Genomic DNA, 24,141 nt, shown 5'->3' with positions numbered 1-24,141 from the left:
TGCCAAATGTAGACAAAGCAGAGAGGTTGCCCTTTTCCCATCCTTATTTGCTTTAGGTTCTTTAAGGACAATAATTGATAAGTTTTCTAAGTGCTGGGTTTCTTTCTTGTTGTTTGGTTTTTTCCTTGGATTCTGTTCTTCTGATCCAAAGCTACCTTTTTTTTTTAAAAAAAAGTAATGGGCAACACTCATTTCTGTGCAGCACCGTGACCCTGGTTTGTACCGTCCTACAGGGACTTCTTTGATTAATGAGTAGTGATTCCTTTCTGAAAATTCCAAAAATGTGAAAACTTCTGTCAAATAAGCATGATAAAGTAGCAAAAAATACAGAGAAGTTACTTATTAATGTGATTTGTTTCATCTTGACGCCAACAACTAACTAGAAAACTCAGTTGTTACCCAGTTTTCTGTGTGTAAAAAGGGAAACTAAAAGGGTCATCTCAAGCCCAGTACTTGCACCATGAGGATTTCCTGATCTAGAATTGCATTTTTGATTTCCATGTAGAGGAGAAAGAATAATAAAATATAATTACTTTGCGGGGTCTTTCTTATCTCACAAGGCTTCACTGTGGATATTTAAAAAAAAAATGTCCATGTATCAATCAAGAAAAAAACATATAAGCAGGAAAATACTCTTTAACTCCTAGTGGTGATCAAGGAAGGAATTTAGTAATGCTCTTTAGGTGAGGAAGCCTCAGAACCATCACTAAACCTATTTTCTGATGGCAAAATAGTTACAAAAAGGAAGCCTTAAAAATATATACAATAAGCACAGCTTCATGCTCAGCTGCATATGCTTCAGCATTGTGGATATTCAAGAATTCCTTAAGGAACTTTTTTGGGTTTTTAATATAAAAGCATTGTTAATTCATTATGCTGAATAAGAAAACACTGTGTACTATATTGCCTCATTAAACACAATTGACTAATTTCCTCAAATACCCAATCCACTAGAAGTAATGAAAACACACACTAAGCAACAAAAAGCCTCATGTGAATATGTATATCAGGAAATTCACCTCTTGGGATAATGCAAGGACAAAGCAATCTCGTGTCTTTTTTCATCCTAAGGGTACAATTACCTCATGATCATTTCCCCTGTCTCCATTGTCTTCCCAGAGTAAACAGACTTTTTTGTTTGTGTGAGGAAAATCTTTGATTTATTTATGAACAGGGAAACTGGGAACTCTTCTAATCTTGGCTGAATTGAGTATTTTGCTTTAATTAATAATATCCAGATAATAACTTTTAATATTTCCCTCGGAGTATTGTCTTAATAAGGGAAAAGTTTTTTCTAAGCTTGTTGTGTGGCTCTTTGTAGAAGAGTGAAGGAAAGTTCATCTCACCTGTGCTCATCTCTGTCTTTTCATATGAATCCTCTAGGACCAAACCAGAAAATATTTTCAGGAAGGTAAAGAGATGTTAAAACTTACTATTTTTGGCCTTGCAGGATTTGTTATCGGGCTGAAGGACATAACCCTCCACACAGCTGCAAGTGTAGGATCCATCTGTATTTACACACGTCTGGCTACAGCTTCCATACGTGTCACATTCATTCACATCTAAAGGGATATTAAAAAGATCTAGTTTAGTGATCAGGGAGAGAAAAAAAACAAAAAAAAGAAAATCAATATAACTGAGAATTCTAAGAGAGATGTTTAAGTCATGAATCATTTTGGTGGGAGGCTTGCTGTTTTCCCCTTCTCAAGCCATGAATTTATCAGGGATGTTGGCTGTTGAAATCACTCAAATAGCCAGAGAGAAGGGTAGGAGTTTTCAAGTTCAATAGCTCTTAATTTTTTTAAGATAAAACCTTCATTATTTCAAGTAGTCTTCAATGCCTACATCATGTTAGGGAGACATTTGAGTCCTTGTTAGTAGTGGAGATCACTAGTTATCAGGGTTGATGAATGGAGCAACATTTCAGGAGAGGAAGTAATTGATTACCCTTCTCAACCTATTTATGCTGGCAATGTCTTACAGTTCCTTAAATGAGCTGTCACCACTTCTCCATTAAACCACCATCCAACATCAAAAACTATATACTCCTCTAATAAATATAAAGAACATTTTTCTCAACTGGAGTGTATAAGGATAATACCATAAAATCAAGATATGCTATTTAACAGTGGTTGAGGGTTTAAGTAATAAATTGACATTCTAAAAAACCTGCTGTTTAAATTATTTCCTGAGATATATTTTTAATCACGAAACATGACAACTATAGAGAGCAAGAACTTATAATAAATTATATTTATGAAGAATCTGGCTCAGTACTTGTAGTTGGAGATAGGAATGATTGGTAGTGAGAGCATCCATGGAGCCATAGAACTCCAATATAATTATTAATAGAGAAAAACTAAAGCAAGAAACAAGCATCTGGATAGAGAATGAAGAAGTCATATGTTTTAAAAATGGAAGAGAACAGTCTATAGTTTAAGTCTACAGTTTCAGTCTGTATTAATTACTCCAAAATAAGGTTCTCAGTTAAGCTGTATGACCTTGGGAGGAATCATTTATCAAATTCTAATCTAGGTGTGACTTTATGGCTGTGAGGTGAAACACTACAGGTTTTAGAGGCTCTCCTGGTGGGGAAGTGTGGAGAGAGAGCAGCTCACACAACTCAGCTTTAGCTCTAGAACCACTCCACTCCAGCTGATCTTTCAGTAACTTCAGGAGAGCTGCTGCTGCTGGGGGACAGGAGCATTAGAGAGTCAGGAGGGAGATCCTGACTCTCATTTTAGGGGCACTCTACCCATTTTCTGCCCCAAAAGCTCACGTTTGTGCATGACCAACGCCCTCAAAGAAGGGTGAGGAGGCAATGGTGCTGTCCTGGTTGTCCACCAGCTCCCTGCCCTGAGAGCCAACAGGAAACCATCAGAACACCTGGGTGTTAATGTTAATTTCTTGTTTACCTGAGCAGCTTTTCCCGTCGCTGCTTGTTTCATATCCATCCCTGCAGTAACACCACGTGCCGTTCCTGGTGATGGCACATTTGTACTGGCAATCCATCTGCTGGCACTTGGGCAGCAACTCTGTGAATGGTAACAGAGCAAGATGTCACTAAATATTTGTTTATATGTTTATATTCCTAGATCACAAACTATAGAAACATTGAAATATATTTGAGTGCATGTCTCATGAAGGAAACACCACCACCAGTTATATTAGCTGGAAATTTATCACACACACACCCTGTAAAGAGCTTGTTATGAAAACTGCAGGTCAGCAAGTTAAACATTAGAAATCAGCATTTTATTTCTATCTAGAGTTGCTCACAAGTTTGTTATTGAGGTGTACTGCTTAAACATCCACTTTCTGCCTGTTAGTCATAACAATTATTGGGAAAAGAACCAAACCAAAACAAAAACAATCTTGAAGTGGTAGCAGTTATAAAAAACTGAGATTATGAGAAATGTTTCAACATCTATGTCTTTATTATTCCTCATACCAATTGATTTTCTAACTTTTTTGAGCTTGTTTTGATTTAATGATGCACGCAAAACCTTCACACCAAGCAGTGGGAATACATTCTGACTCAATATTTTAGCACTGGACATGCAATGCTGGATAGACCCGTAGAGATTATATTTGTCCTTACTGCAGACATCCTTCATAGAATCTGCTTAATACACACCATCAGCAAAAGGCATGATGAAAACTGATGAAATCTTGTAGAAATACAGACTGTAATGTTTTCCAGCATGAAACAGCACAAAACCAAACAAAAACTTCTCCAAACCCTTCACAGCCTCAAGCTGTGTGCCATGTTTCAATAATTTTGCTGATCAAAAAAATCCCCACTATTTTAATGAGCAACACTTTTTTACCTTCAGGAAAATTAAAAAAAAAAAAAAAAAAAGATTGAGAAACCCAGCTTAAGGAGGTGCTCTGAGGGTATTTTTCAAAACTATGCAGATGGATCAGAAAATAACCTGCAAATGGACAGAGAAATTTCTGCTACAGGGCTGGCTTTAAGTAACTGGGTATGACCTAAGGAAAAAGAGAAATCTGTATCTAATATGTGAATAGTTTTAATTTGTCTGATCATTATTCATCGAGTTCTGCTTGGGAGTAGAATGAACATGAATATGAAGAAGAGTCTCTATCAGCATCTGAGCCCTGGAGCTTCCACTCTGGAGCGACTGCCGCTGTCAAAATAAACCTGAAATTTTGGGAGAAAAGTGGATGTGGCTGGCACACAAAGGTACAACTTATTCTAATGCAACTGTTCTAAAAAGAAAGTGGTTTCACACAATTATCTCAGGGCATTCCCTAGAACTCTGTGCCACTCAATCTACAGACAGCCCAGAGGTTGATAGACCACACACTGTCTAAATCTGCCCATTTTCCCAGTGGTTTCTGGTATATTTCTCTGCCTTGTGGGCCCCTGTGCATAGGAAGATAACACATTTTTTTGGCTGTAGTTGCTTTGTTGGTTTCCTGTCCTTAGTCCAGTCCTTGAATCTGCTGCACCTGTCCAGAACAAGTCCCACACAGAGGGTAAACTGAGGAACTTCCCTAAAGGTGCCCTAAAATGGTTCTGCACACCGAGGAGCTGGAGCCAGACGAGGTGGCATCTGTTTATTTAATGTTTCTATCTGAACAAAATCAGCACACACATCTCATTTTCTAAGCAAACATGGATCAACCATCCTTTACCACCTATAATTTTCTTCCTCCAATATTTGCCTGGTGCTACACAGCCAAGAGCTGTTACTGGATGGGAGCTGCTTGACTCACAAACAGGACTTGGTTTGTTTGCACTCTTTCCTTAATGGATGCAGACAGGCAGCAGCTTGAACCAGAACAGACCTGCACACAGCCAGGAAAGCTGGAGAACAGTGACAATTAATTGGAAAGTGAGGCCAGTTTAGGGAAAAAACAAACTAAAAAATCCCCAACAAACTAACCAAAAACAAACTGACCAAACAAAAAAACCCCAGCAGTCTATCTGTTGATTTTTTTCACAAAAACTTTTGCATTTCATTGATTTTAAGTTATTGCAGTATCATATGTGTCGCTTTTTACAGCAAAATGGTTGTATTTCCCTTACAAAACCAGTAAAGAAACACTGTTAACTGCCATCTGTTTCTGACTTCAGACTGACATTTTCCCCTGCTACTCTAAATTATTCATCAGATCATTTCAAATATATTTTGTTTTCTTATTATGACAGACACTTTCTGGCCCCAGAAAGTTTTGCTCTGTTGCTGATCTTCTAACCCTGCCGGGGGAACCCATAAGTGAAAATACAATAACAATACAATAACAGTTGAGGGAAAGAATAGATAGACTATAAAAAAAAAACCAACAAAAAAAACCAAAACAGAATAGAATAAAATGGAATAGATTAGGAAAGAATATTTCATTTGAAAGGGACCTACAATGATCATTTAGTCCAACAGCCTGGGCCCTTCAGGACTGACCAAGAGTTAGGGCAAATTATTAAGGCCTCTTCCAGATGCCTTTCATAAATAAAACATTAAACAGTAAAATAGAAAATGTATTTTCTACTTTACCAGCTAGTTTGTAATAGCTGTAATACTCGATTCTGAAAACCTCTGGAAGAAAACAGAGTTTGACTGCCTCTGGCAATGTTTGAAATATTGAAGGACAAGCTATGGAAGACAGTGTATACATTTAAGGCTTGGTTAGATTTGTAACAGGTTTCTTGGGAAGTGAGAAGGCAAAGAAAAATCATGAAGCAGAACACTGATATTTTTAATGCTCCAGATAGGACCTTTAAAGAGATAAAAGCCAAGGGACTGTCATTTCTTGTCTTTTCTAAAATTCTGCACCCACTTTGATCTCCCCTTCTCAGCGAGAACTGGTTTACAAAGTACACAGGCAGTGAGGAATGAGCATCACTGAGCTTTCCACTTTCATCACAGCTACAGAAAGCTCAGAGTTGGACAAAGCCTGGTATTTCTACTGCAAGATTTAAAGGAAGGAGCTGCACCGAAGGAAACAACAGGAGAGAGCTTTACAGCTCTCTGGCAGACCCCCAGCTCAAGACAAGGAGCTGCAGAGCAAGTTGTGAGATTTGCAGAAATACAGGGTAGCAGCAGCAGCAGCTGTGAGTGTCTTTAGGATGATCTACTTTCCCCAAGCCCGGGGAGTAGTGACAATTCATTCAGCTCTGATTTAGGTCATTTTGTTCAGTGTTTTCTTTCTTCCACAGGAGACATGAAGGGCAGCATTTTTTACTTCCCTACATCTCCATGAACTCTCTGAAGTTGTGATCCAGGTCTGCCACAAAAGCCACCCTGCTTTCTCAAAGACACCCATGCCAATCTTATGCTTCCTGACTTTCATGCTGCTCTAACTCCCAGGCATCTGGTCCCACATGAGAGTAGTCAGTCAGGGAAAGACGCTGCTGATCTCATCTCCCCTGAAGTGATACCTTTGACAATGACTCAGAGGAGCTGTAAGCTTCCCGGACAAACTGCTCCCGCAGGAATTCGCCGTAATAAAATCCTGCCTTCATTTATTCCTTCTGTGCTCAATGAAACACACTGCTTATCACAGTTCATTCAGGATGAATGATATAAGGAACTAACTTCTCCTGAATGGCTTTTTAATGAAAGGTTTAAGCAATTGATCTGACTATCCTTTTTGTCAGTTCCTCCTGAGCTGACATGAGGTTCACAAAGGGTTCACACCAGGTTCTCATGCTCAGATATTTTGGCTGTTTCTGTGAAGGGGAAAAGCAGTTCAGCTTCCAGTTTCTGAACACAAAAATTATTTATTTGTGGGCTATTGTCAAAAAAAGTAGAACAGATTCACCAATATACCTGTTAGCTTTTTATTTCCTGACAGGAAAAACAGCCAGGTTTCATGGGGCCATGAGCAGCCTCACCTGGTGGAAGATGTCCCAGACCTTGGCAGGGGGGTGTGGATGAGATGAGGAATGAGATGATCTTTAAGGTCACTTCCAACCCAAACTTTTCTGTGATTCTGTATGACCATACAAAGGCAGACTTGAGGCACACACAGAAAAATGCATTTAGCTGCCATTATTTCTGAACCTCCTGCATGATAGGAAAGCATTTTGGCTGCAGCGGGTTCCCAGATATGTTTTCTATGTACTTCTGTAATATATAAATCCTGTCCTGCTCTTTTTATAATGACAATATATACTGGAGAGTACTGCCAACCTTTCAGGACTCTGTGAATTAAAATTTACTGATTATGTAATGTTGATAAACATCAAAAATACAGAGCTGGTGCAAATCAAAGAAACTGGCTGAAGTTTACATGTTGAAAGTGCCAGAAAATACACCAGGGGGATAAAAGCAGAGCTGCTGTTGTTAGTTCAGGACTTCCCAATTTGAAACAACAAAGGATCCTTGTCACATAGTTCATCAGAGAGTGACCAGGAGCTACCAGTGCAATGTTTCCTGGGAAAAAGGGAAATGCATCACTGAGAGCATTGGGAGATGCGTTTCCCATAGAGGAAGTGTTGATGTCAAGCCCCAGGATGCTCCTGAGTGCTTTCCTTCCAGGAGGCAGCTGCTGGCAGCTGTGCACACCCCAATGGATACGTGGAGAATAAGCTCAGCTTTAAGCAGAATCACAGCCTGAGGGATTAGCAAGGGAAGGGAGAGCTGCAATCTGTGGGGAGACTGCAAATTTTCGTCTTGATTGGTGCCAGGGGATGAAAATGAAGAGGAATTATGACTGCTGTCTATGAATATATCAGAGGATCAACAGCGGGGAAAGAGACAATTTAAACTAAAGGGCTATTGGCAGAAGTACAAATGAGTATAAATTGCCCATTAATAAATTCTGGCTGAAAATGAGAAGGTTTTTAGCTATTACCATAATCAGGTTCTGGAACTCCTCTTTGAGTATGAACAGCAGGGACAGAAAATAAGTGCTTGCTTTTGACATGGATCATGATAGACCAAGAAAAACCAGCATATGGAAAGGGCCCTGAAATACCAGAAACCATTTACATGACCCAGGAGGTTCCTCCACTCTGCTCCTCAAGCAACATACTACCCAAAGCTAAAACACCAGTTTTCATTATGGAACTAAGATCAATCTTTTTTTCTTTTTTGTCTTGTGTCTGAAATATACCCAAAGGAAACTTACAGGAGCTTGTTTGCTTACAGTCTTACTGGGCTGTTTTTCTAATTGAACTCTGTTCATTCTCTTTTTCCCAAAAAAAAAAATCATATTCTTTTCAGCAGCTTTGTGTTTCAGAAATTTACTTGATCTTATCTCTGTTTTATTCAGTTTTTGTGATTCAATATTCATACACTGATGTCTAGACTATTCTTATCACACATATGCCATAAGCTTTATTTTTCTTTTCTGGTTTATGTTTTGAGTTTTTGAAGAACAACCCTTTCACAAATTAGACTTTGTTGTAATCTACCCTAAGTTTTTTGTTTGTTTGTTATTGTTGATGCTAGAGACACAATATAAAGGTTCATGGATTGCTTCTCTGGCAGAAAAGGATGGCTTGGTTGATAGAATTCAACTGCTGGACTGAAATAATGCAGCATGTTTTTATCTTACATTTGTTGGTCATGTTATTGGTTTTTAATATCTTACCATAGAAGAAAAAAAGACAGAACTGTAATGAACTTTGTCAGACACCTCAGCCCATAACTCTGTTATGGGAGATGCACCCCAGAAAAAGAGACATGGAAATCAGAGATCAGGCTCATGCCCTTCCAGCCCTGCTGGGGGTGATCTCTGTCAAATTCAGCAGAGAAGCACAAGGAGTCAAATTATAAAATGTTGTTTTTTGTTAGCTCCTAGAATAAATCATCCATTCAGAAAAATAAACTGGGATGTGTTAAAGACTCAGACATTTACAGTTCAAGCCTGTAGCCAGTCCCAGCTGCCCTGCCCCAGGAGCCATCAGGCAGCGCAGGATTTCTGTACACTTCACAGACAGGGTAATCAGGCCCCAGAATAAGTTAAAAATCTTGTTTTTAACAAGAAACCTCTGCATCCCGATCTCTGACAGTAAGCTAAAGCCAGTTCTAAGTCCTGGGTGTAACTGCAAGGCTTTTCCTTCACACAGCTGAGATGTCTAAGTCAGGACTGTCATTAGGTAATTCCATGTGCTCAAACTCCTGAGGGCAGAATCTCTTTCTAAGGCTGGATTGTTAAACAATATTTTAAAGACAGAGGGACAGAAATGACGCTTCAGGATGGTGCTTCATCCTGGTTACCAGGCTGCTCCTAAATTTTCCATATAATAGTTACTGGAGAAAATGTATTAACAGATTTCTGTATCTCCACCCTTTTCCATGACTACAATCATCAGGAGCCTTTTTGCCAGCAGTGTTGATTCAGGCTGAGAGTCCTCGATGCAGCAACTGGTGCATCCTGTGGGGGAAAGGCTGTGATGTGTCAACACCCCTGAGCCTCGAGAACCTGGGCAGTGCTGTTTGTCCCCTCCTAAACAACTGCTGTGAGGACAATGCTCTCATGTAAAGGCTGAGCAGCAGATTTTTTGTCAAGTTAGTTATTATTTATTTTTTTTAAATGGTCTTAATACTCTGTGTCAGAGCTCAGCCCCATCAGCAGGAGAACCTTGGCTTGCAGCAACAAGTGATGCAGGAAGTTTTACTTGGAAAAGAGCAGCTCAAGGCGAGCGTGGTGGCACATGGGCTGTACTTCACAAATTCACCTGATGCATCTCAACCCTCTATTGTATCTTTCTCCACATCACTGTCTGTGTGTTGGCAATCAGTCCCTGAACAACTTAATTTGTTATTTTAAATAGACATTACAACGTGTTTGTCTGTTTTATGATTACAGGAAAATTACATATCTTGTTTAATCTGCTTGTCAGTCTGCACACAACCAGAAGTGTCTTGCTGTGATTATTATTCAGTGAAAATGGGCACGTCTTGCTGAGTAAGTTCAGGCTGCTTCTGAGTAACAAAATATTACTTAGAAAAGACAGATTTTTTTTTCCTTTTTTTGTCTTTTCTTGCTGTAATTTCCAACATATTGAAGTCAGAGAGAAGGAATATTGAAGGAAAAAAAAAACAAAGGTTAAATAAGGAAATAAAATCTTCCATAACATTCAGCATTTCCTTTCAGACATGAGTATAACCATCTTAAAAATATTACTGAACAGTATCTCCCTACCTAGTTCATGGATAGATTTATTTTTCAAGGATGTGCTATTGAAATTTCTGCCTGCCTAAATCTTGACCTACAATATTTGGCTCAGCTTCAAAACAATTTGTTTTATGTGGTGTTCTTCAACTATAGCATCACACAACACTTTAAAAGATGAGATCAGCAGGTAGGAGGCATGTAGAGAAATATTGACTTCACCTGTGGAAATGGCTCATTATCCTGACCTTTTGCTGTTTTAGTTACACCTTGGCTGCCATACACAAGCATAAGCTAAAGAAAAGCTCACATGGTTATAACAAACTGGGTAAATGATTTCATGACTGAAGAGAGTAATTTATCTGGTTTTTAACCTGGGTGCAAAATATAAATTTGAAAAAATTAGCTATGAGAAGAATACACATTAAAGTTTATATAAACTGGTTTATAGTTTTAGGTATTTTCAATAGTATTCATCATACGAATTTTCATGGTATTGAATACATGTAAATTGAGGTACAGACAATAATCTTTAATGAGGTATGAAGCCTAACAATACTAATGTTAAAAGGCCAAAGATGAAAGTTGTGAGTGACAAAGTCTGTGAATGGCAGAATGGATAAACTACAGAGGTCCAGAAGTCAGCAGGAACAGATCACCTGGGCTTTTTAGTAGCCTGGACTTAGTTGTATGAAATGCATTTCCAGAATTAGCTCACAGTTTCTCAGCCTCGTAAGTAAATTGCAGTTCAGTGCCTGGGGAATGCTTGGACACCAGAGCAGCAATGGCTGGCAGGAGCAGAGCAGGCTCTGCTGGGAAAAATGCTCAGGAATGTTTTGTGGCAGTAAAGGATGTTAGGAAGCTTCTCAGGGGGAGCTCTGGAGATCCAAGTAAGATGAGGAGTCTGTCCCTGACGAGGCAGGTCCCCTCTCCTGGGTTGTCCCCTCCCCAGACACACAATTCCACTCATCTGGTCACTGCGTGACAAGGACTCCTAAGTGGAAAAAATGTGACTTCCTGTGGTTTTATATGTTTCCCAGCTTTATTTATGGGAAGCCAGCTCACAGTACAGCAGCATCAATGTTCAGTGTCTCTCAAAACAGTCTCCTGCAGAGGACTGAACCATCTCACTCCCTCATGAGGATCAGCTCTCCCAAAACCAACGCTGTGCTTTCATACATGGATTTCTGGGAATGTCCCATTCCAATGGCCCACAAAGATCAGCTGAAAACATCTAATGTGCTTCAAGTGGATATACCTCAGCATGGCAATGCCACGTTCCCTCCATGTGGCACACCAAGATGTCTCAGTCTTCTTCTGGAACAACAATTTTTAGAGATAAATAACAAGTTTAGACTCTCTTTGTTCTGCTACCTCATCTAGTGCTGTAGATATAATGGTGCAACAGGGCTGGGAAGGGTGTGGAACTTTTAAAACACTGCAGAGAGGCCAAAAGAGTATAAAATTTCTTTTATTGATACCTGGGGTGAGTGGGGATGAAGGAAAAAAAAAAATAGCTGGCATCTTTATTTACTTTGCTTGGTTCATAGTTATGTGGAAAAATATAATTAAATCATTCTGAAATCACAAAAGACACCTAGAATAGCTTTTCCCAGTGCCCAATTTCATGCCTCTTCATGGAAGTAGTACCTCAGAAATTGCTTCTCTTCTTGAACACAACTACACTTGACAGATAAAATCCTCAAAAAATTGCCAAGCAGAAACCCCAGGCTCATGAGGCAGAGCCTTCCTGGAAACTCAGCCAAGGACTTGGAATCAATTACAAAAAGAGCAGCAGGTTCCAGAGAACCAAACATGCGATTCAGTAAGTGAATGTTGTTTATGTGCAAACAAAACCCAGTGAAGGATAACAGAAAGGCTTTTAAGTTAGAAGCAAAATTAAAAATTGGTAGCAAGGAAAACTTACACTGGAAAAATAAAATTCTTATTCAATTGTTGACTGTTTTTATTCCAAGGAGACAGACATATGTATCCTGGACTGTGGCAGGGGCTACAATAGGTGATATAAGTGATACACTCCCTCACAAGCAGATCTTCAATCAGCTAAAGACGATGAACACTTACATTTTTCCCTGCAGCAAGCAGGGTGGGATTCAAGCTGACTTTAGGAGCATGTTTGTCCCATTGGAAGTGAACAATTCATGACAAACTGTACTGTAAGTTGTCTATTGCTGCTGGTGCCTGGAATGACCCACAGCTGCCCCTTCTCAAGGCACTGTTGGCAGTGATGTCCCGGGTGTTTCTCACTGGTGGGGTGTCACCATCTCACATCTGGGTCACTGTGCACAAGTGCAGGTCCAGAGGAGATGGGAACCATCACATCCCAAAGCCTTGGACATCACTGTGACTCAAACCTGCTGTCCCAGTGTTTGGGAGAGCACACACAATTCCATGTTTGGTGATTTGATGTCACCCCACCTGGCATCCAGCTGGGATTGCTCAGCAACAACTTTTCCAGAAGCACCAAAGAGAGCAGCAGCTGAAAACACAGCCAGCAGCAGCACTGCAAACTCTGGCAACATTTGCTGCCATTTCACCATGACTCATCTTCCCTTGCTGCATTTCTTATATTTTAACCAACTAATGGGCCCTTAGCCTTTGGCAATGTGTGATTGATTCGGTGGCACTGAGCTTGAAGGCAACAGAAGGCCAAGAACTGCTTTTTATTCATTTCTTCATTCAGCTGCAAGTCAGAGACCTGCCCAGCTCATCCTTATTGCTCATGAATGTTATTACCATAGCCATACAAAATATATGCAAGAAACTTTAATTTTACTGAATATTTTATGTAGGATAGCATTATTTGGTATTTTTTTTATTGTAAGTTCCCCAGCTGTTGTTTAAGGATTATTTTTTTTTAAAAAGAAAGCATTTCAAGTCTCTGGAGCCCAAAATAAAACCCTTCCCTTTTCCCATCCTATAAATCAAAGAACTGATGAACAGAAAACTCCAGTGATGAATCATTTCAGCCACCTGTAGCATTTATGATCAAGTAGAGTTATATTTTTATGTAGCTGCATGTGCTTCTGCTTGTAAAGGAAGAGAAAAATGGAGTTTTTCACAGAGGATGTCATTTACACATTTTATTAGTGGCCATCATATAAATAAATGTAATCCCTGTGTCCTGTCCCTTGCTTCATTCTCTGGGCCACAAGCAGAAAAGGCTGAGAAAAAAGTTAATAAAACATGATGATCCTCAGTGGCAATTTCAGCATTCCAGAGCCCAAGATTATTGGAGGCACAGCTGCAAAGGATAACACTGAAAATGAGAGACTCAGGTGATGTGCTTTGGAGGTTGAAGGGCACCACAAAGATCAGCCCTGTTTCCAGCTCCTGAGATTAAATGTGGAATTTCCAAGGTGTTTACACAAGGGCTCCGTGCATTGCTTCAACATTCAGCTACCAGATTCTGGCACATTAAAAGTTAACCTGGCTCTTCTCTTCCCTGGCTTCTCAAGGGAGAAAAAAGCAAAAGGAGAGGGGAAAAAAATCAAAACAAAAACCAACAAATGTCTGTTTTGTTTTGTTTTTTTAATTTTCCAGAGTCTTTTTCTAAATCCTCTGATTATTTCAGAGAACAGTCCAACTGTGCCAAGGGCTTGGCTTAAGACAATGAATACAGTTTTGGTGTGGATCACTGCTTCTCTCAAATGCTATTTTGAGATATTGTCTCCTTAAAGTACAGAAAACTTCTAGGCTGGTGCAGCTTTTCACAATTTCCTCAAGTAGAAACTCAGGAGGTGGATGTAACTCCAGTTGCTCTTGGCTAATTCCAGGTTTGTTAGAGACCCTCATTATTTCCTCCTTAAAGAGTTATTAAGCTCCACCCATGTAGGGTTCAGTAGGCAAAGCCACTTACATCCTAATTATGGAGTTAATCAACAAATGTATCACCTTAGCTTTTGTTTGAAGCTATTTTTTACATCTCAGAATGAATTTTTGCAATATTAGGACTACTTAGAAATAAAATTATTAAGTATAACAGTGTACCATTAAGATTACTCCAATACTGTTGTCTCTGTATTTTATACAAGTAAAATCTAGATTTACAATCATCAGTTCTAAATAACTATCTGCAACAAATTTTTCAGATAAAAGTATTGTTAAAATACCTTTAATTTTGTATATATATTCATTATATTCTATTTATTAAATACAGAATAAATATTTTGCAATATTTAAAGGTCTTTTTAAAATACCTAAATTACAGGGTTCTCCTAACTAGTATTAACATTAGAAAACAAAGGTCTTACTGCTTGGGAAAATGAATAAAAGATTCATTTACTCCTCTGTAAAGGCTTCTTACAGGAGATGCTTTCAGCATGCTGTAACCTTGGAGTGCCATTTGAAGAACTTTCAAAAACAATTGTGTTTTACCCTCATAAACCATGGGTTTGAAATCGGAAAAAATGCCTCGTTTTTATTTTCTCTTGTGTAGTCTTGAGCAGATCGAAGAGCAAGAAGCAAACCTCCCTCCTGAATCACAGCTGTGTGTTGGTGAGCTCCTGGTTATGCAGTCAGAGAATTCCAGAGCAGCTTTTATCACTAAATAACACAAAACTTTCCCAGGAAGAGCTCCCTGAATGCAGGAACCTTTCCCAGCTGTGGAATATCTTTAGTTGATATTAGATGTTCTCTTTTGCTTGACTTGGTGGCAGAACTTCTCAGAGGATGCTCAGACTACAAAGAGACTTTTCCTCCACTGAGAGAAGTACTCTCAGCATTCCTAGAAAATTCAATCACACTGGGAGCTGGAACAGCCACCACAACAAATACACACTTAGAAAATCACCATTTTTTTCCCTGAAAAACAATGCCAAAACAAAAACAGCCTGCAAACATCTTGTCTACAATATTTTGTATTATTGCTACTGGACTTGTGCCTGGACAATGGTTCTGTTTACGTGGTTTTGATAGCTACGTCCTGATGTGTGAAGAGACACACTCAAATATGTTTATGAAACATCACTGAAACAAACTTTGGGCTTAATTATCTCCTTGCTGCTCCCTGTTACCAGTAAAAGCTTAAGCATACCTAAAGTTAAAGGTGAAATTGGAATAGCCAAGAAAATAGAAAAATAAAACCAAAACAGAACAAAAAACCTAAAAGCAAACAAAACAAACAAAAAAGGAAGAATTTATTTATTTACTTACTGACTTTTAATAAAAGCCATTAAGTATCTGAATATCTGGAATGCAAAGAAATCTGAATAGATGACTGCTGTGAAAATTAAGAAGCAGTTAAAGAGAGAATGAGTTAGAATGGTTGCAGGATAATTAAAGTCTACATGAAAAAACAGAAATTGAAAATTAAATTGAGAGAGCAGTTGCAGCAACAGCAAAATTTAAATGTGTACACTTCACCTCCACTTTTTCTAGCAATCAAAATATAATAACTGTACTCAAATTTAGAAAAAATCTTGCTTTATTCTGTAAAGTCTATTAGCTTTTTTTTTTAAAAAAAATATTTATTTATTGTCCTGTTTGGACATATCTTTTATATCTCCCAAATTTTTAATTTTGCTCCATGCTCTTCATTGTCCCTTCCTCCACCACACTACCAGATGTTCTCCATTCTGAACACATTCAATTAATAAAAAACACCATTTTCAACTTCTCCCAAACTTTTTCACAGCTCTCAGTCCAACACACAGAATAAAGGACACCAGAAACAAAAGGCTTTTCTTTCTACTGCCCCTAAGAAATAGGGCATGTCCAACTAAAAAAAAAATGTACAATACTTGCATAGCTGTGAAAAACAGTTCCACTACCACATTTAAAAGAGGAGAGGTTTCAGAGGGCAAAATTGTTATTTTGCAGCATTTTTTCCTTTCTTGTTTCAGTTGGTGAGGTTGTAGGAAAAGTCAGATTACAAAATTCATTACTGAAAACTCCTCACTGTTGCCTGACTACACCTGTGCAATTAATTAAAACTATTAAATATGCATTAAATCAGATGTATTTTTTTTGTTTAATGCTTTAATGACTACTGTGAGTGAACTCCAGCCACTGCTGCTGGCCTCCCTCTGCAGCTGTGGGACCACATCTCCTCAGGGCAGGTTACCAACAAATGCTTCCATCCTGACATCATCTGAAGCCTTGCAAACAACACCATTTTCATTATTTTAATCAGATTTTTCCTGTGTGTATGTGCCACTGGCATTTGAGAGATGAGAAGACAGCAACTCTTACTTCCTTTTTCAGTCCTTCCACACATCCCTCCCCAGACTGAGAAGGACAAATCCAGCAGCCTTCAGTGGCTAAACTTCAGTTCACAAGCAGCTTTGATTATTTCTTTAGTGTAATGTTAGTGGTTGTTGTACATGCATTTCTTTTAACATGAGACAGAAAATTGGTTTTGTGGATGGAAAGAAAAAGTTGCTGGTTTGCTACTCCAGCTTTGGGGCTAACTTGCTTTCTCAGCTCTGTCATGTTTCCCTTTCCTAAACGGATCCATTTTCAAAGGCACACAATGGGAATCACCCCATTAGAGACCCTATTTTTAGAGAATGCAGTAGATCACAAGGGGAACCTGCATAAGGCACAAATCCCACAGAAGGCTGTTTTCTTCCTTCCCAGAATTAACCCCATTGTGGCACAGCATTTATATTTGCAATAATATAGCTAAAGTAATACTTGAAATATCTGGAGAGAATCCTCCAGCTCTGTCCCACAAAGCCATCCTCTAAGGACCTGCTCCAAAGTGATGCCATCACTTTGCCCTCCTCTGTAACCCACAGGGTAACTCCAGATCTGTGGTACAACATTTGGTGTGGCTGTAACCTGTGAAAGCAGCAGCTTCAACTTTAATCAGATGAATTTGGAATTTACATGAATCCAGCCATACATATTTAACACACAGCTCCAGAACTCCTTCCCAAGCCTCACTGTCTCCTGCAAAGTCAGCCTGATGTAGCCTGCAACATCCAAGGAATCCTAAGCCAGATCACAACCCAGGAAAAAAATAATCTGTATCCTCACAGTCACATCCAGTTTCAAGTGATGTCTTTTAAGTGGCTGATGAATGGACATTATTATAAAGATGTCTACAAGACAAGTCTATTGGAGGATCCTGAATAAAATAAAGACTTCAAATACCATTAAAGTTAATGAATTGGGTCAAGGCAGGTAATTTATCACCTGTCTGAATTGGAATCCAATCTGTGGCATCCTTTAAAAAAAGACACATTCAAATGAGGTGGTGCTCTCAGGGAAGTTCACAGTGAAGATAATCATAATTTAAATGAGGAAATGCTTGCACAGTTTTTTGCAAAGTCTGACAAGGGATTCTGTGCAAAAGCAGCATGGTAAGCAAAAGCAAATTTCCTCAAATTAATTTGACCTTGATGAAAGGCACATATTTTTATCAATCAGACCTAACAAATATTGACTTTAGGCATTAACTGGAGACATACATAAACATTCAGGTTGTTGAAACAGTTGTCAAGTTCGTTTTCCTTCTGAAATCACAGTTTGCTGATGAAGATCAAACTGAACTTAACCTCTTAAAAAAACCTGTGGTGCCTCATGAAGCAAGAGTCGCATGGATTGGTCTTCTCTGTCTATCAGCCACTAAGAAAAGATGTGTGACACAGGCAGAGTGGAAGCTGCCTGGGATAGACAGATCCAACACTTGGTATAACCATATCCACACTGGGCCCTGTGCCACGGCCCATCCTCGTTCAGCAGCACCAGCTGGAGCCTGGGAGGGCACTTTTGTTTCTTAGTCCCCTTCACCGTGGAGGCTTCACTTCCATGGGAAGGCCAGCAAAGCAGCTTGCTTCAAGGAGCACGATTTATGGGTCACCAAGCAGGGGACTTGCCTTAAAAAAGACTAACACACAGTCACTGCTTAATTTTGAAAAATCTGAAAGATGAAAAAAGCATTTGAATGGTACTTTGTATTCCCCGCTCTTTGTGGAGGCGAGAGGGGAGGAGAGCAGCTCGTGTAGAGTGGTGCTGTCTTCTTTCAAGTCACTCAAACAGAATCTGAATGAAGAATCCACCCTCACCCTGGGAGAAGCAAGATTCCCAGCACATCTCCACAGTGCCTGGGCACTCACTGAGCAGCCACAAGGTCTGTCCTGCCAAGTGGGGCACGAGCTCCAGGCTGAGGCTGGGAGTCCCTACAGGAAACCTCCCTGCTCCTCCCTCCTCTGAGCCCAAAACCTGCTCTGAACTGTCAGATTCCCTGGAGAAGGCAAGAGCAGGGACCACAGTGGCAGCCAAGCATTTGCAAACATTCCATAAGGTGAGAACGAGACTGGACTTGAGTACAGAAAGGCTTTTTCTGTACCACAGTATTCAGGCATCTATTTTGTGTCATATCCAGCCTTCACCAAAGAAACACCTTGAGGCATGGCTATGTTGACATTTCAATTATGTTGCATTTAAATAGATTTTGTTGTGCTGAGTCTTATGTCTTGCTAAAATACTTCCCCTTCTAAATATAGAGTTATAGAGTTATTTACTAAGGTAAATTCTGACAGGAAATGTACAAGGAAGCAGCAAAGCAGAAAGTCACATTATTTGCCTCCCCTTTTTTAAAAATTCTCTGTGTCTCTCCATTTTTCATCTGCTCCATGACTGGAGGCTGTGCACAGAGAGCACTGCAAAGACAGGAGCAGAGCTCCGTAAGGAATCTTCACAACAGATTTCGCTTGAGGAATGGCAAAAGAAGGTTTCTTTTCTCCTAGAACTGGCTGTAAAATGAGCTGGAGATCAGCCTACCTACTCCTGCTGGAGTGGCCAAAAAGGGTCCAGACCAGCATAAGAAATCTGTGAACAGCCTGGGAATGAAAGGCTGTAACTCAGGGAGCCACTCAGACAACCAAGTACGCCAATACTTTTCCCTCAAATACTCTTGAAGCTTATAGGAAGCAAGAGAAGCAAGGAACTGGCAGATAAAAATTGCCTCCATAATTTAGCAGCCTGTCTGTAATGACTGACTTCTCCACAAGCCATGGAAACGTCAAAGCCTCTGCTAGCAGAGTTTGCAGAGCTCCCTTAAACGGCTCGTGCGCAGCGAGCCCTCGGGAACCTGCGGGCTCCTGAAACACCGAACAGCTTCACACTCTTTGAAGCAAGAAGAAAAACTAAGAGTCAGTTAAGTTTTATCACTGTCTCCTCTTCCACCTACTCCTGGCTCAGGAAAGTGACAGCTGGCTAATTCCAGACTAGCTAGGTATGAAGGGTTTTTTTTTTTTCCCTAGCGCAGGCTGTGCCTCTCTGCTGATTTAGCTGTTCTGCAAGTGACAAATGGTACAGAGCCTGAATATTTCCCTACATGTATATTTAAGATTTGTACTAACTGCTGTTTATCCAGAGAAAATAATGGCTTTGAATCCTGATGAAAATTATAGCAGATTCAGGCCAAGTTTTTACTGGATCTGGTTTTATGAGAAAGAATAAAACAAGTGTGCAGAGTTCTACAGCAAGTTATACTGCTCACCTTTTTCATTCGCCTAGAAATATCTGAGGCAGTGTGAAGGTGATCTCTGGAGGATATATCCAATGCCCACTGTTACCCTTACAATCCCATGCTGTAACATCATTGCCAAAAATAGCCTCCTAAAGGTGACACTTCTATAAAAGATGTCACAAGCTGTAGCAAGAGGCTCAGGAGTATATAAGTCATCTTTATAGTTCTCCTGCACATGTGTTTCATGTGTTTTCTTTTTCCTATTTGATAACACTTTTCCTATTTTACAGGAAGTTTTAAGATTTGGAGTTTATTTTCAATACATGCAGTTATTCATGGGGTTTGCTTGGAAAAACCTCATTATTATATGAATGTGAATATATCTACAGAACAGCGGGTTTGAGCCAAAAAATGAATCTGGAAGCCAAAGAGCAAGTGACTACTTTGTACATTTACAAGGCAAAGCTTGTAAATGTGTTGAACAAAAACAAAAACAAAAAAACAAACCAAAAACCAATAACAAAAACAACAACAATAACAAAAAAACAAACAAAAAACACAACAAAAAACCCAAAGCAACCAAAAACCCAAAAAACATAATTTAATAAAAATAAAATCATTCCTCACACAGCTTCAAAAGAAACAAGTAATGAAGAGATGTTAGCACAAATACTTGTGCAAAGATTTTTATGTGGGTTTGCTTTTTGAAAGTTTCAACACCATCATATGACTTTTATTGCAGCATTTCCCAAAAATTCTTTTTTCTCTCAAGTGATCACTTATTTCTGCATTGGCTTGTCCTTCTCAGCACAGCTGAGGCTCCAGACCTGATTCTGATTTTGAGGAATAATATCTGTCTACCAGTAAAATTCTATGGAATATTTATATAGAAAATGCTTATTATCATTCAGGTGACATAAAAGCTGTTGTGGGACTTAGAAGTGATGCTAATTTTAGGTCATATTTCCAACTGCAGTGAGCAGCTTCTTTTATTTTCTATTTTATTTCACTTTCACTTGCTCTACTTGTCACTGCAGTGGGTGATTCAGGTACAGGATGCAGATGAGCTGCAGGAGATTAGCTGCTGGTGTAAGAAATATTTCTACAGTTTTACTACAATGCTTCAGACTCATTTCACACACACAACCATTACGATAAAATACAAGGGGGAAAAATATCCCTGAATGGTTAAATTAATAAAAAGGGAATTGTGTAAATTAAGTAGTATCCGCATATCCCCCCTCCTACCCTTTTTGCAGGGAGAGAAATACAATTTTTTAATAGCTTTTAGTACAACTAAGGAAAACTAACTTTTTTTTTTTTTTTAAGTTTGAAAGAATAGTCAAGAAACAGAAATTTTAGCTTTCCTTCAAACACAATTTGCTCCATTATTCAAAAAAAACTATGATCCTACTAGAAGTCCTCCTCAATCAAAGTTGTGGGGTTTTTTAGAGATAATGGAAACATTTATTAAAAACAAAGAGACAAGCAAACAAAGAGATAACATCAAAATAATTCCCACATAACCTAGCAGTATTTTTGTTCTACACTGATGTAATTTTAAGGCAGTTAACAGAGGCTATATCTGGGGGGGAAAAAAAAAAATTCACAACTTAGGACTCAAGTAGGATTCATACACATCCTGTTGATCCTGGTAAATGAACTTAATGACGATCAGGTTCTCTGTTTCTGACGTGGTGGGTTTGCAGACGAGGGGTACAGATTGTTCTGAGGGGATACAAGCACTGCAGTGACAAAGGGAAGACATCCCACTGACTGTGCAAGTGGAGATATCTTTTTACTCTGCTGAAATGTGATGGTATTAAAACCATGTCAGTTCACCCTGAGGTCAGATTGCCACAGTTCCTGTGCTTTACAGACCTGGGGGTGTGATGTGATTAGTTCTGCTCTGACCCAAAATGAATACAGGAGAATTCTACCGCTTCCCCTTCATCAGGTTCCTGGAAGGACACGTAAGGTTTGGGCTCCCACAATATTTTACTGAAAAGGCACACATTCCTACAATTCTTTCCTCTTGGCAGAGCAATTCTTGTCTTTAAAAAGCACAGCAAGTCTCATGATAGCTACACAGGCATGGAAATAGATGGTAAAAATTACATTTACTTTACTCTCCATCTACCACTCCTAATACAGCTACACTACATTGCTACTACCACCTGTGACTGCACTGTTCTGATCCACCTGGTTGTAAGGAAGGAGAACTTGGTTGACCTCTGGGATTCACCCTAAAATATTTAAACAAATTGCTAATCATCGTGGTAATTTTCTCTCCCAGGAGTAAGGAAAAAATGAAAAGGAAAGTCAATTTCCTTGTAAGAATGAGGTAGAGTATCAAGCAGAGATGTGCCAAAATTCACACTTCACCTTTTAAAAGCAAACCCAGGTCTTTATTCCAAAATAAATGAGAACAAAACTGGGATTATACTTGGATGAAAGGACTGGTAACAAGACTCCCAATTAAAATCATACCAGCAAAATTCAGCAATGTGTCAACCAGTAAGAAATCCAATTGTTCTGCAGCCCCCGGCTGCCTACCAGGCTCAGCTGTAAGAAAAGTACAACTACATCCAAAATGAATTCCAAAAACTCGTATGGAGGACTTCTAAGGGACCCATATTACTTTTCCTAACTTTTTACAATGTGTGATGTTCTCTGAAGTGCCTCTATTCGTGCATTCAGGGTTTTAATAAATTGAGAGACCATCCAAGATCAGAGATCTACTTTCTTTCAAGCAGCACCTCCAAAAACCCTTCCAACATTCAGAAGTTCAAACTGAATGCTGACTATCACAGTGTGCTCTTCCTGACATGAATATTTCAAATTCAGTTTTCTAATGAAAATCTCCCATCAAAAACTTTTTTTTTTTTCCTTATTGACAATTGTGCTCTCCTCAGAACAAAGAGAACGACACCTCGAGAATAGGAATTGCGTATCTGCAACCCCTCCATATTTTACTGGCGACAAAAGTTCTCTGACTTCCTGCTTTCTCCATACAAAAAAAACCTACGGGGAAAGCTGTGCCATTAAAATCATAGGAGAATCAAGAGTGCTCTAAGAGCCCATTATTGCTGCTAATGAGGCTGATACCGCTGCGTGGAGTTGCTCTTTGGCGGCTGCTGCTCCACAATTGAGGCAGCCTGATGGACTCCGAGCCAATTGTCAAACACCCAGAAGGCAGCATGGGGAGGTCACGGGTCTGTGCAGCATCAGACACATGGGGAAAGCCAGGAGAAGGAAGATTGTTTGGAAAATAGGGAGTATGGAAATGCCTTGTCTTTATCGTGGCAGAATAAGCGTGTGGCAGAGGAAAGCTCTGCTATTAAACCCCAGGATTGCTCCTGTGCTCCACCCAGGTCTCTGCAGCCTGCTCCAACCTCCCTCAGCCGCTGCAAGGGAGCAGGAGGATGACTTCAAGGAGCTTTCAGAGGAAAGCACCTCCAGCTCCCATGAACAACCTGAGACATGGCACACACACATCCTCATCCACCCAAACCCTGCAGCTCCCAGCTCAGCGTAAAGCTGGGCGTCAAAAATACAACAGTCAAAACTTCCCATTTTCAGATGGCACCATTTGTCACAGGGTGGGTGTCTGCTGCGTGTTTCATCTTCTGCAGATGGAAAATTTATGGAAAACTAATGTTTCTGGGAAATTCTAGGAACTCGCCACCAACTTCCAGGGTAAAGCAGCGCCCATAAATTCCTGTGCGGTGACACAAAGACACCGGTGCTGGGTGAGGAGAAGCAGGGCTGTCACAGGCAGCAGGTGACTGTGCTCATAAACAGCACACACAAAACAAATTAACCAACATTAATTTATGCCAAAACCATGTGGGGAAGGCTACACTGAACTCAGTGTTCCTGTTTTCACTGGAGGAGTGAGACAGGACAAGTATGACAGTGTCAGGGAGGTCAATGAATGAATAAAATGGATTATTGGATCATACATACTACAAAAATACTGCTATTCATACCCAAAGCGTGACTCAAAACTGGAAGAAGAATCCATGAACGTCTAAGTCCATAATAAAGATACTGATGTCTCCCATGATTCCAGAAATCACCTCTGGTTTTATTTTCCACCATTAATAGATATAAATATATTGGTAAACAAGTATTTATTAGCTAAACTTACAATTTAATTCCATATTTAAATTATTTACCTTCAGATTATATTATTTAATTTCATTCTTTGAAGACAGAGACAGCAAATATAAAATGTTGGTATTGATAAAAATCTGTGGAAAAGCAACAGAAAACTGGGGAAAAAAAAGACTAGTAGAACACCAAAAATCCCAAGTTAAGAGAGCTGGTAAGGTGGCAATTACAGCTGAAAAATAAAAAAGCTAATGTATTTCCACGATCTCCCATCTCTTGCAAGAATTACTGTATCTCTCGATACAATCTCCTTTTTTCTTCCTTTAATGAAATGCCATTCAAAAGCCCTTCAAGAAGAACAACTGGCAGCAGCTGCAATATTCTTTAGATTTTTAAAAAGAGATGAGATGACCTGATTGAAAAATGCTGGTCAATAACAATAGCTTTGTCCCATCTTTTTTATTTTTTTATTTTTTTTTTTTTCCTCAAAG

The 24,141-nt window shown here is 39.4% G+C and overlaps 1 protein-coding gene across 1 annotated transcript in view; it reads right to left on the bottom strand.

Moving 5' to 3' along the window:
- LRP1B (LDL receptor related protein 1B) overlaps positions 1–24,141 on the bottom strand; it is a 473,299-nt gene that overhangs the window by 289,465 nt on the left and 159,693 nt on the right. The window contains exons 6-7 of the mRNA XM_058839737.1: positions 2,916–3,035; positions 1,434–1,562 (exon numbers count right to left, since the gene is read on the bottom strand). Coding sequence (XP_058695720.1) covers positions 1,434–1,562; positions 2,916–3,035 — 249 coding nt within the window. The remainder of the gene's footprint in view (positions 1–1,433; positions 1,563–2,915; positions 3,036–24,141) is intronic.

The sequence above is a fragment of the Poecile atricapillus genome, chromosome 5 (assembly GCF_030490865.1).
Source record: "Poecile atricapillus isolate bPoeAtr1 chromosome 5, bPoeAtr1.hap1, whole genome shotgun sequence".
NCBI lineage: Eukaryota > Metazoa > Chordata > Aves > Passeriformes > Paridae > Poecile > Poecile atricapillus.
The sequence above is the reverse complement of the archived record's forward strand: the minus strand, read 5'-3'. Positions and strand labels throughout refer to the sequence as shown.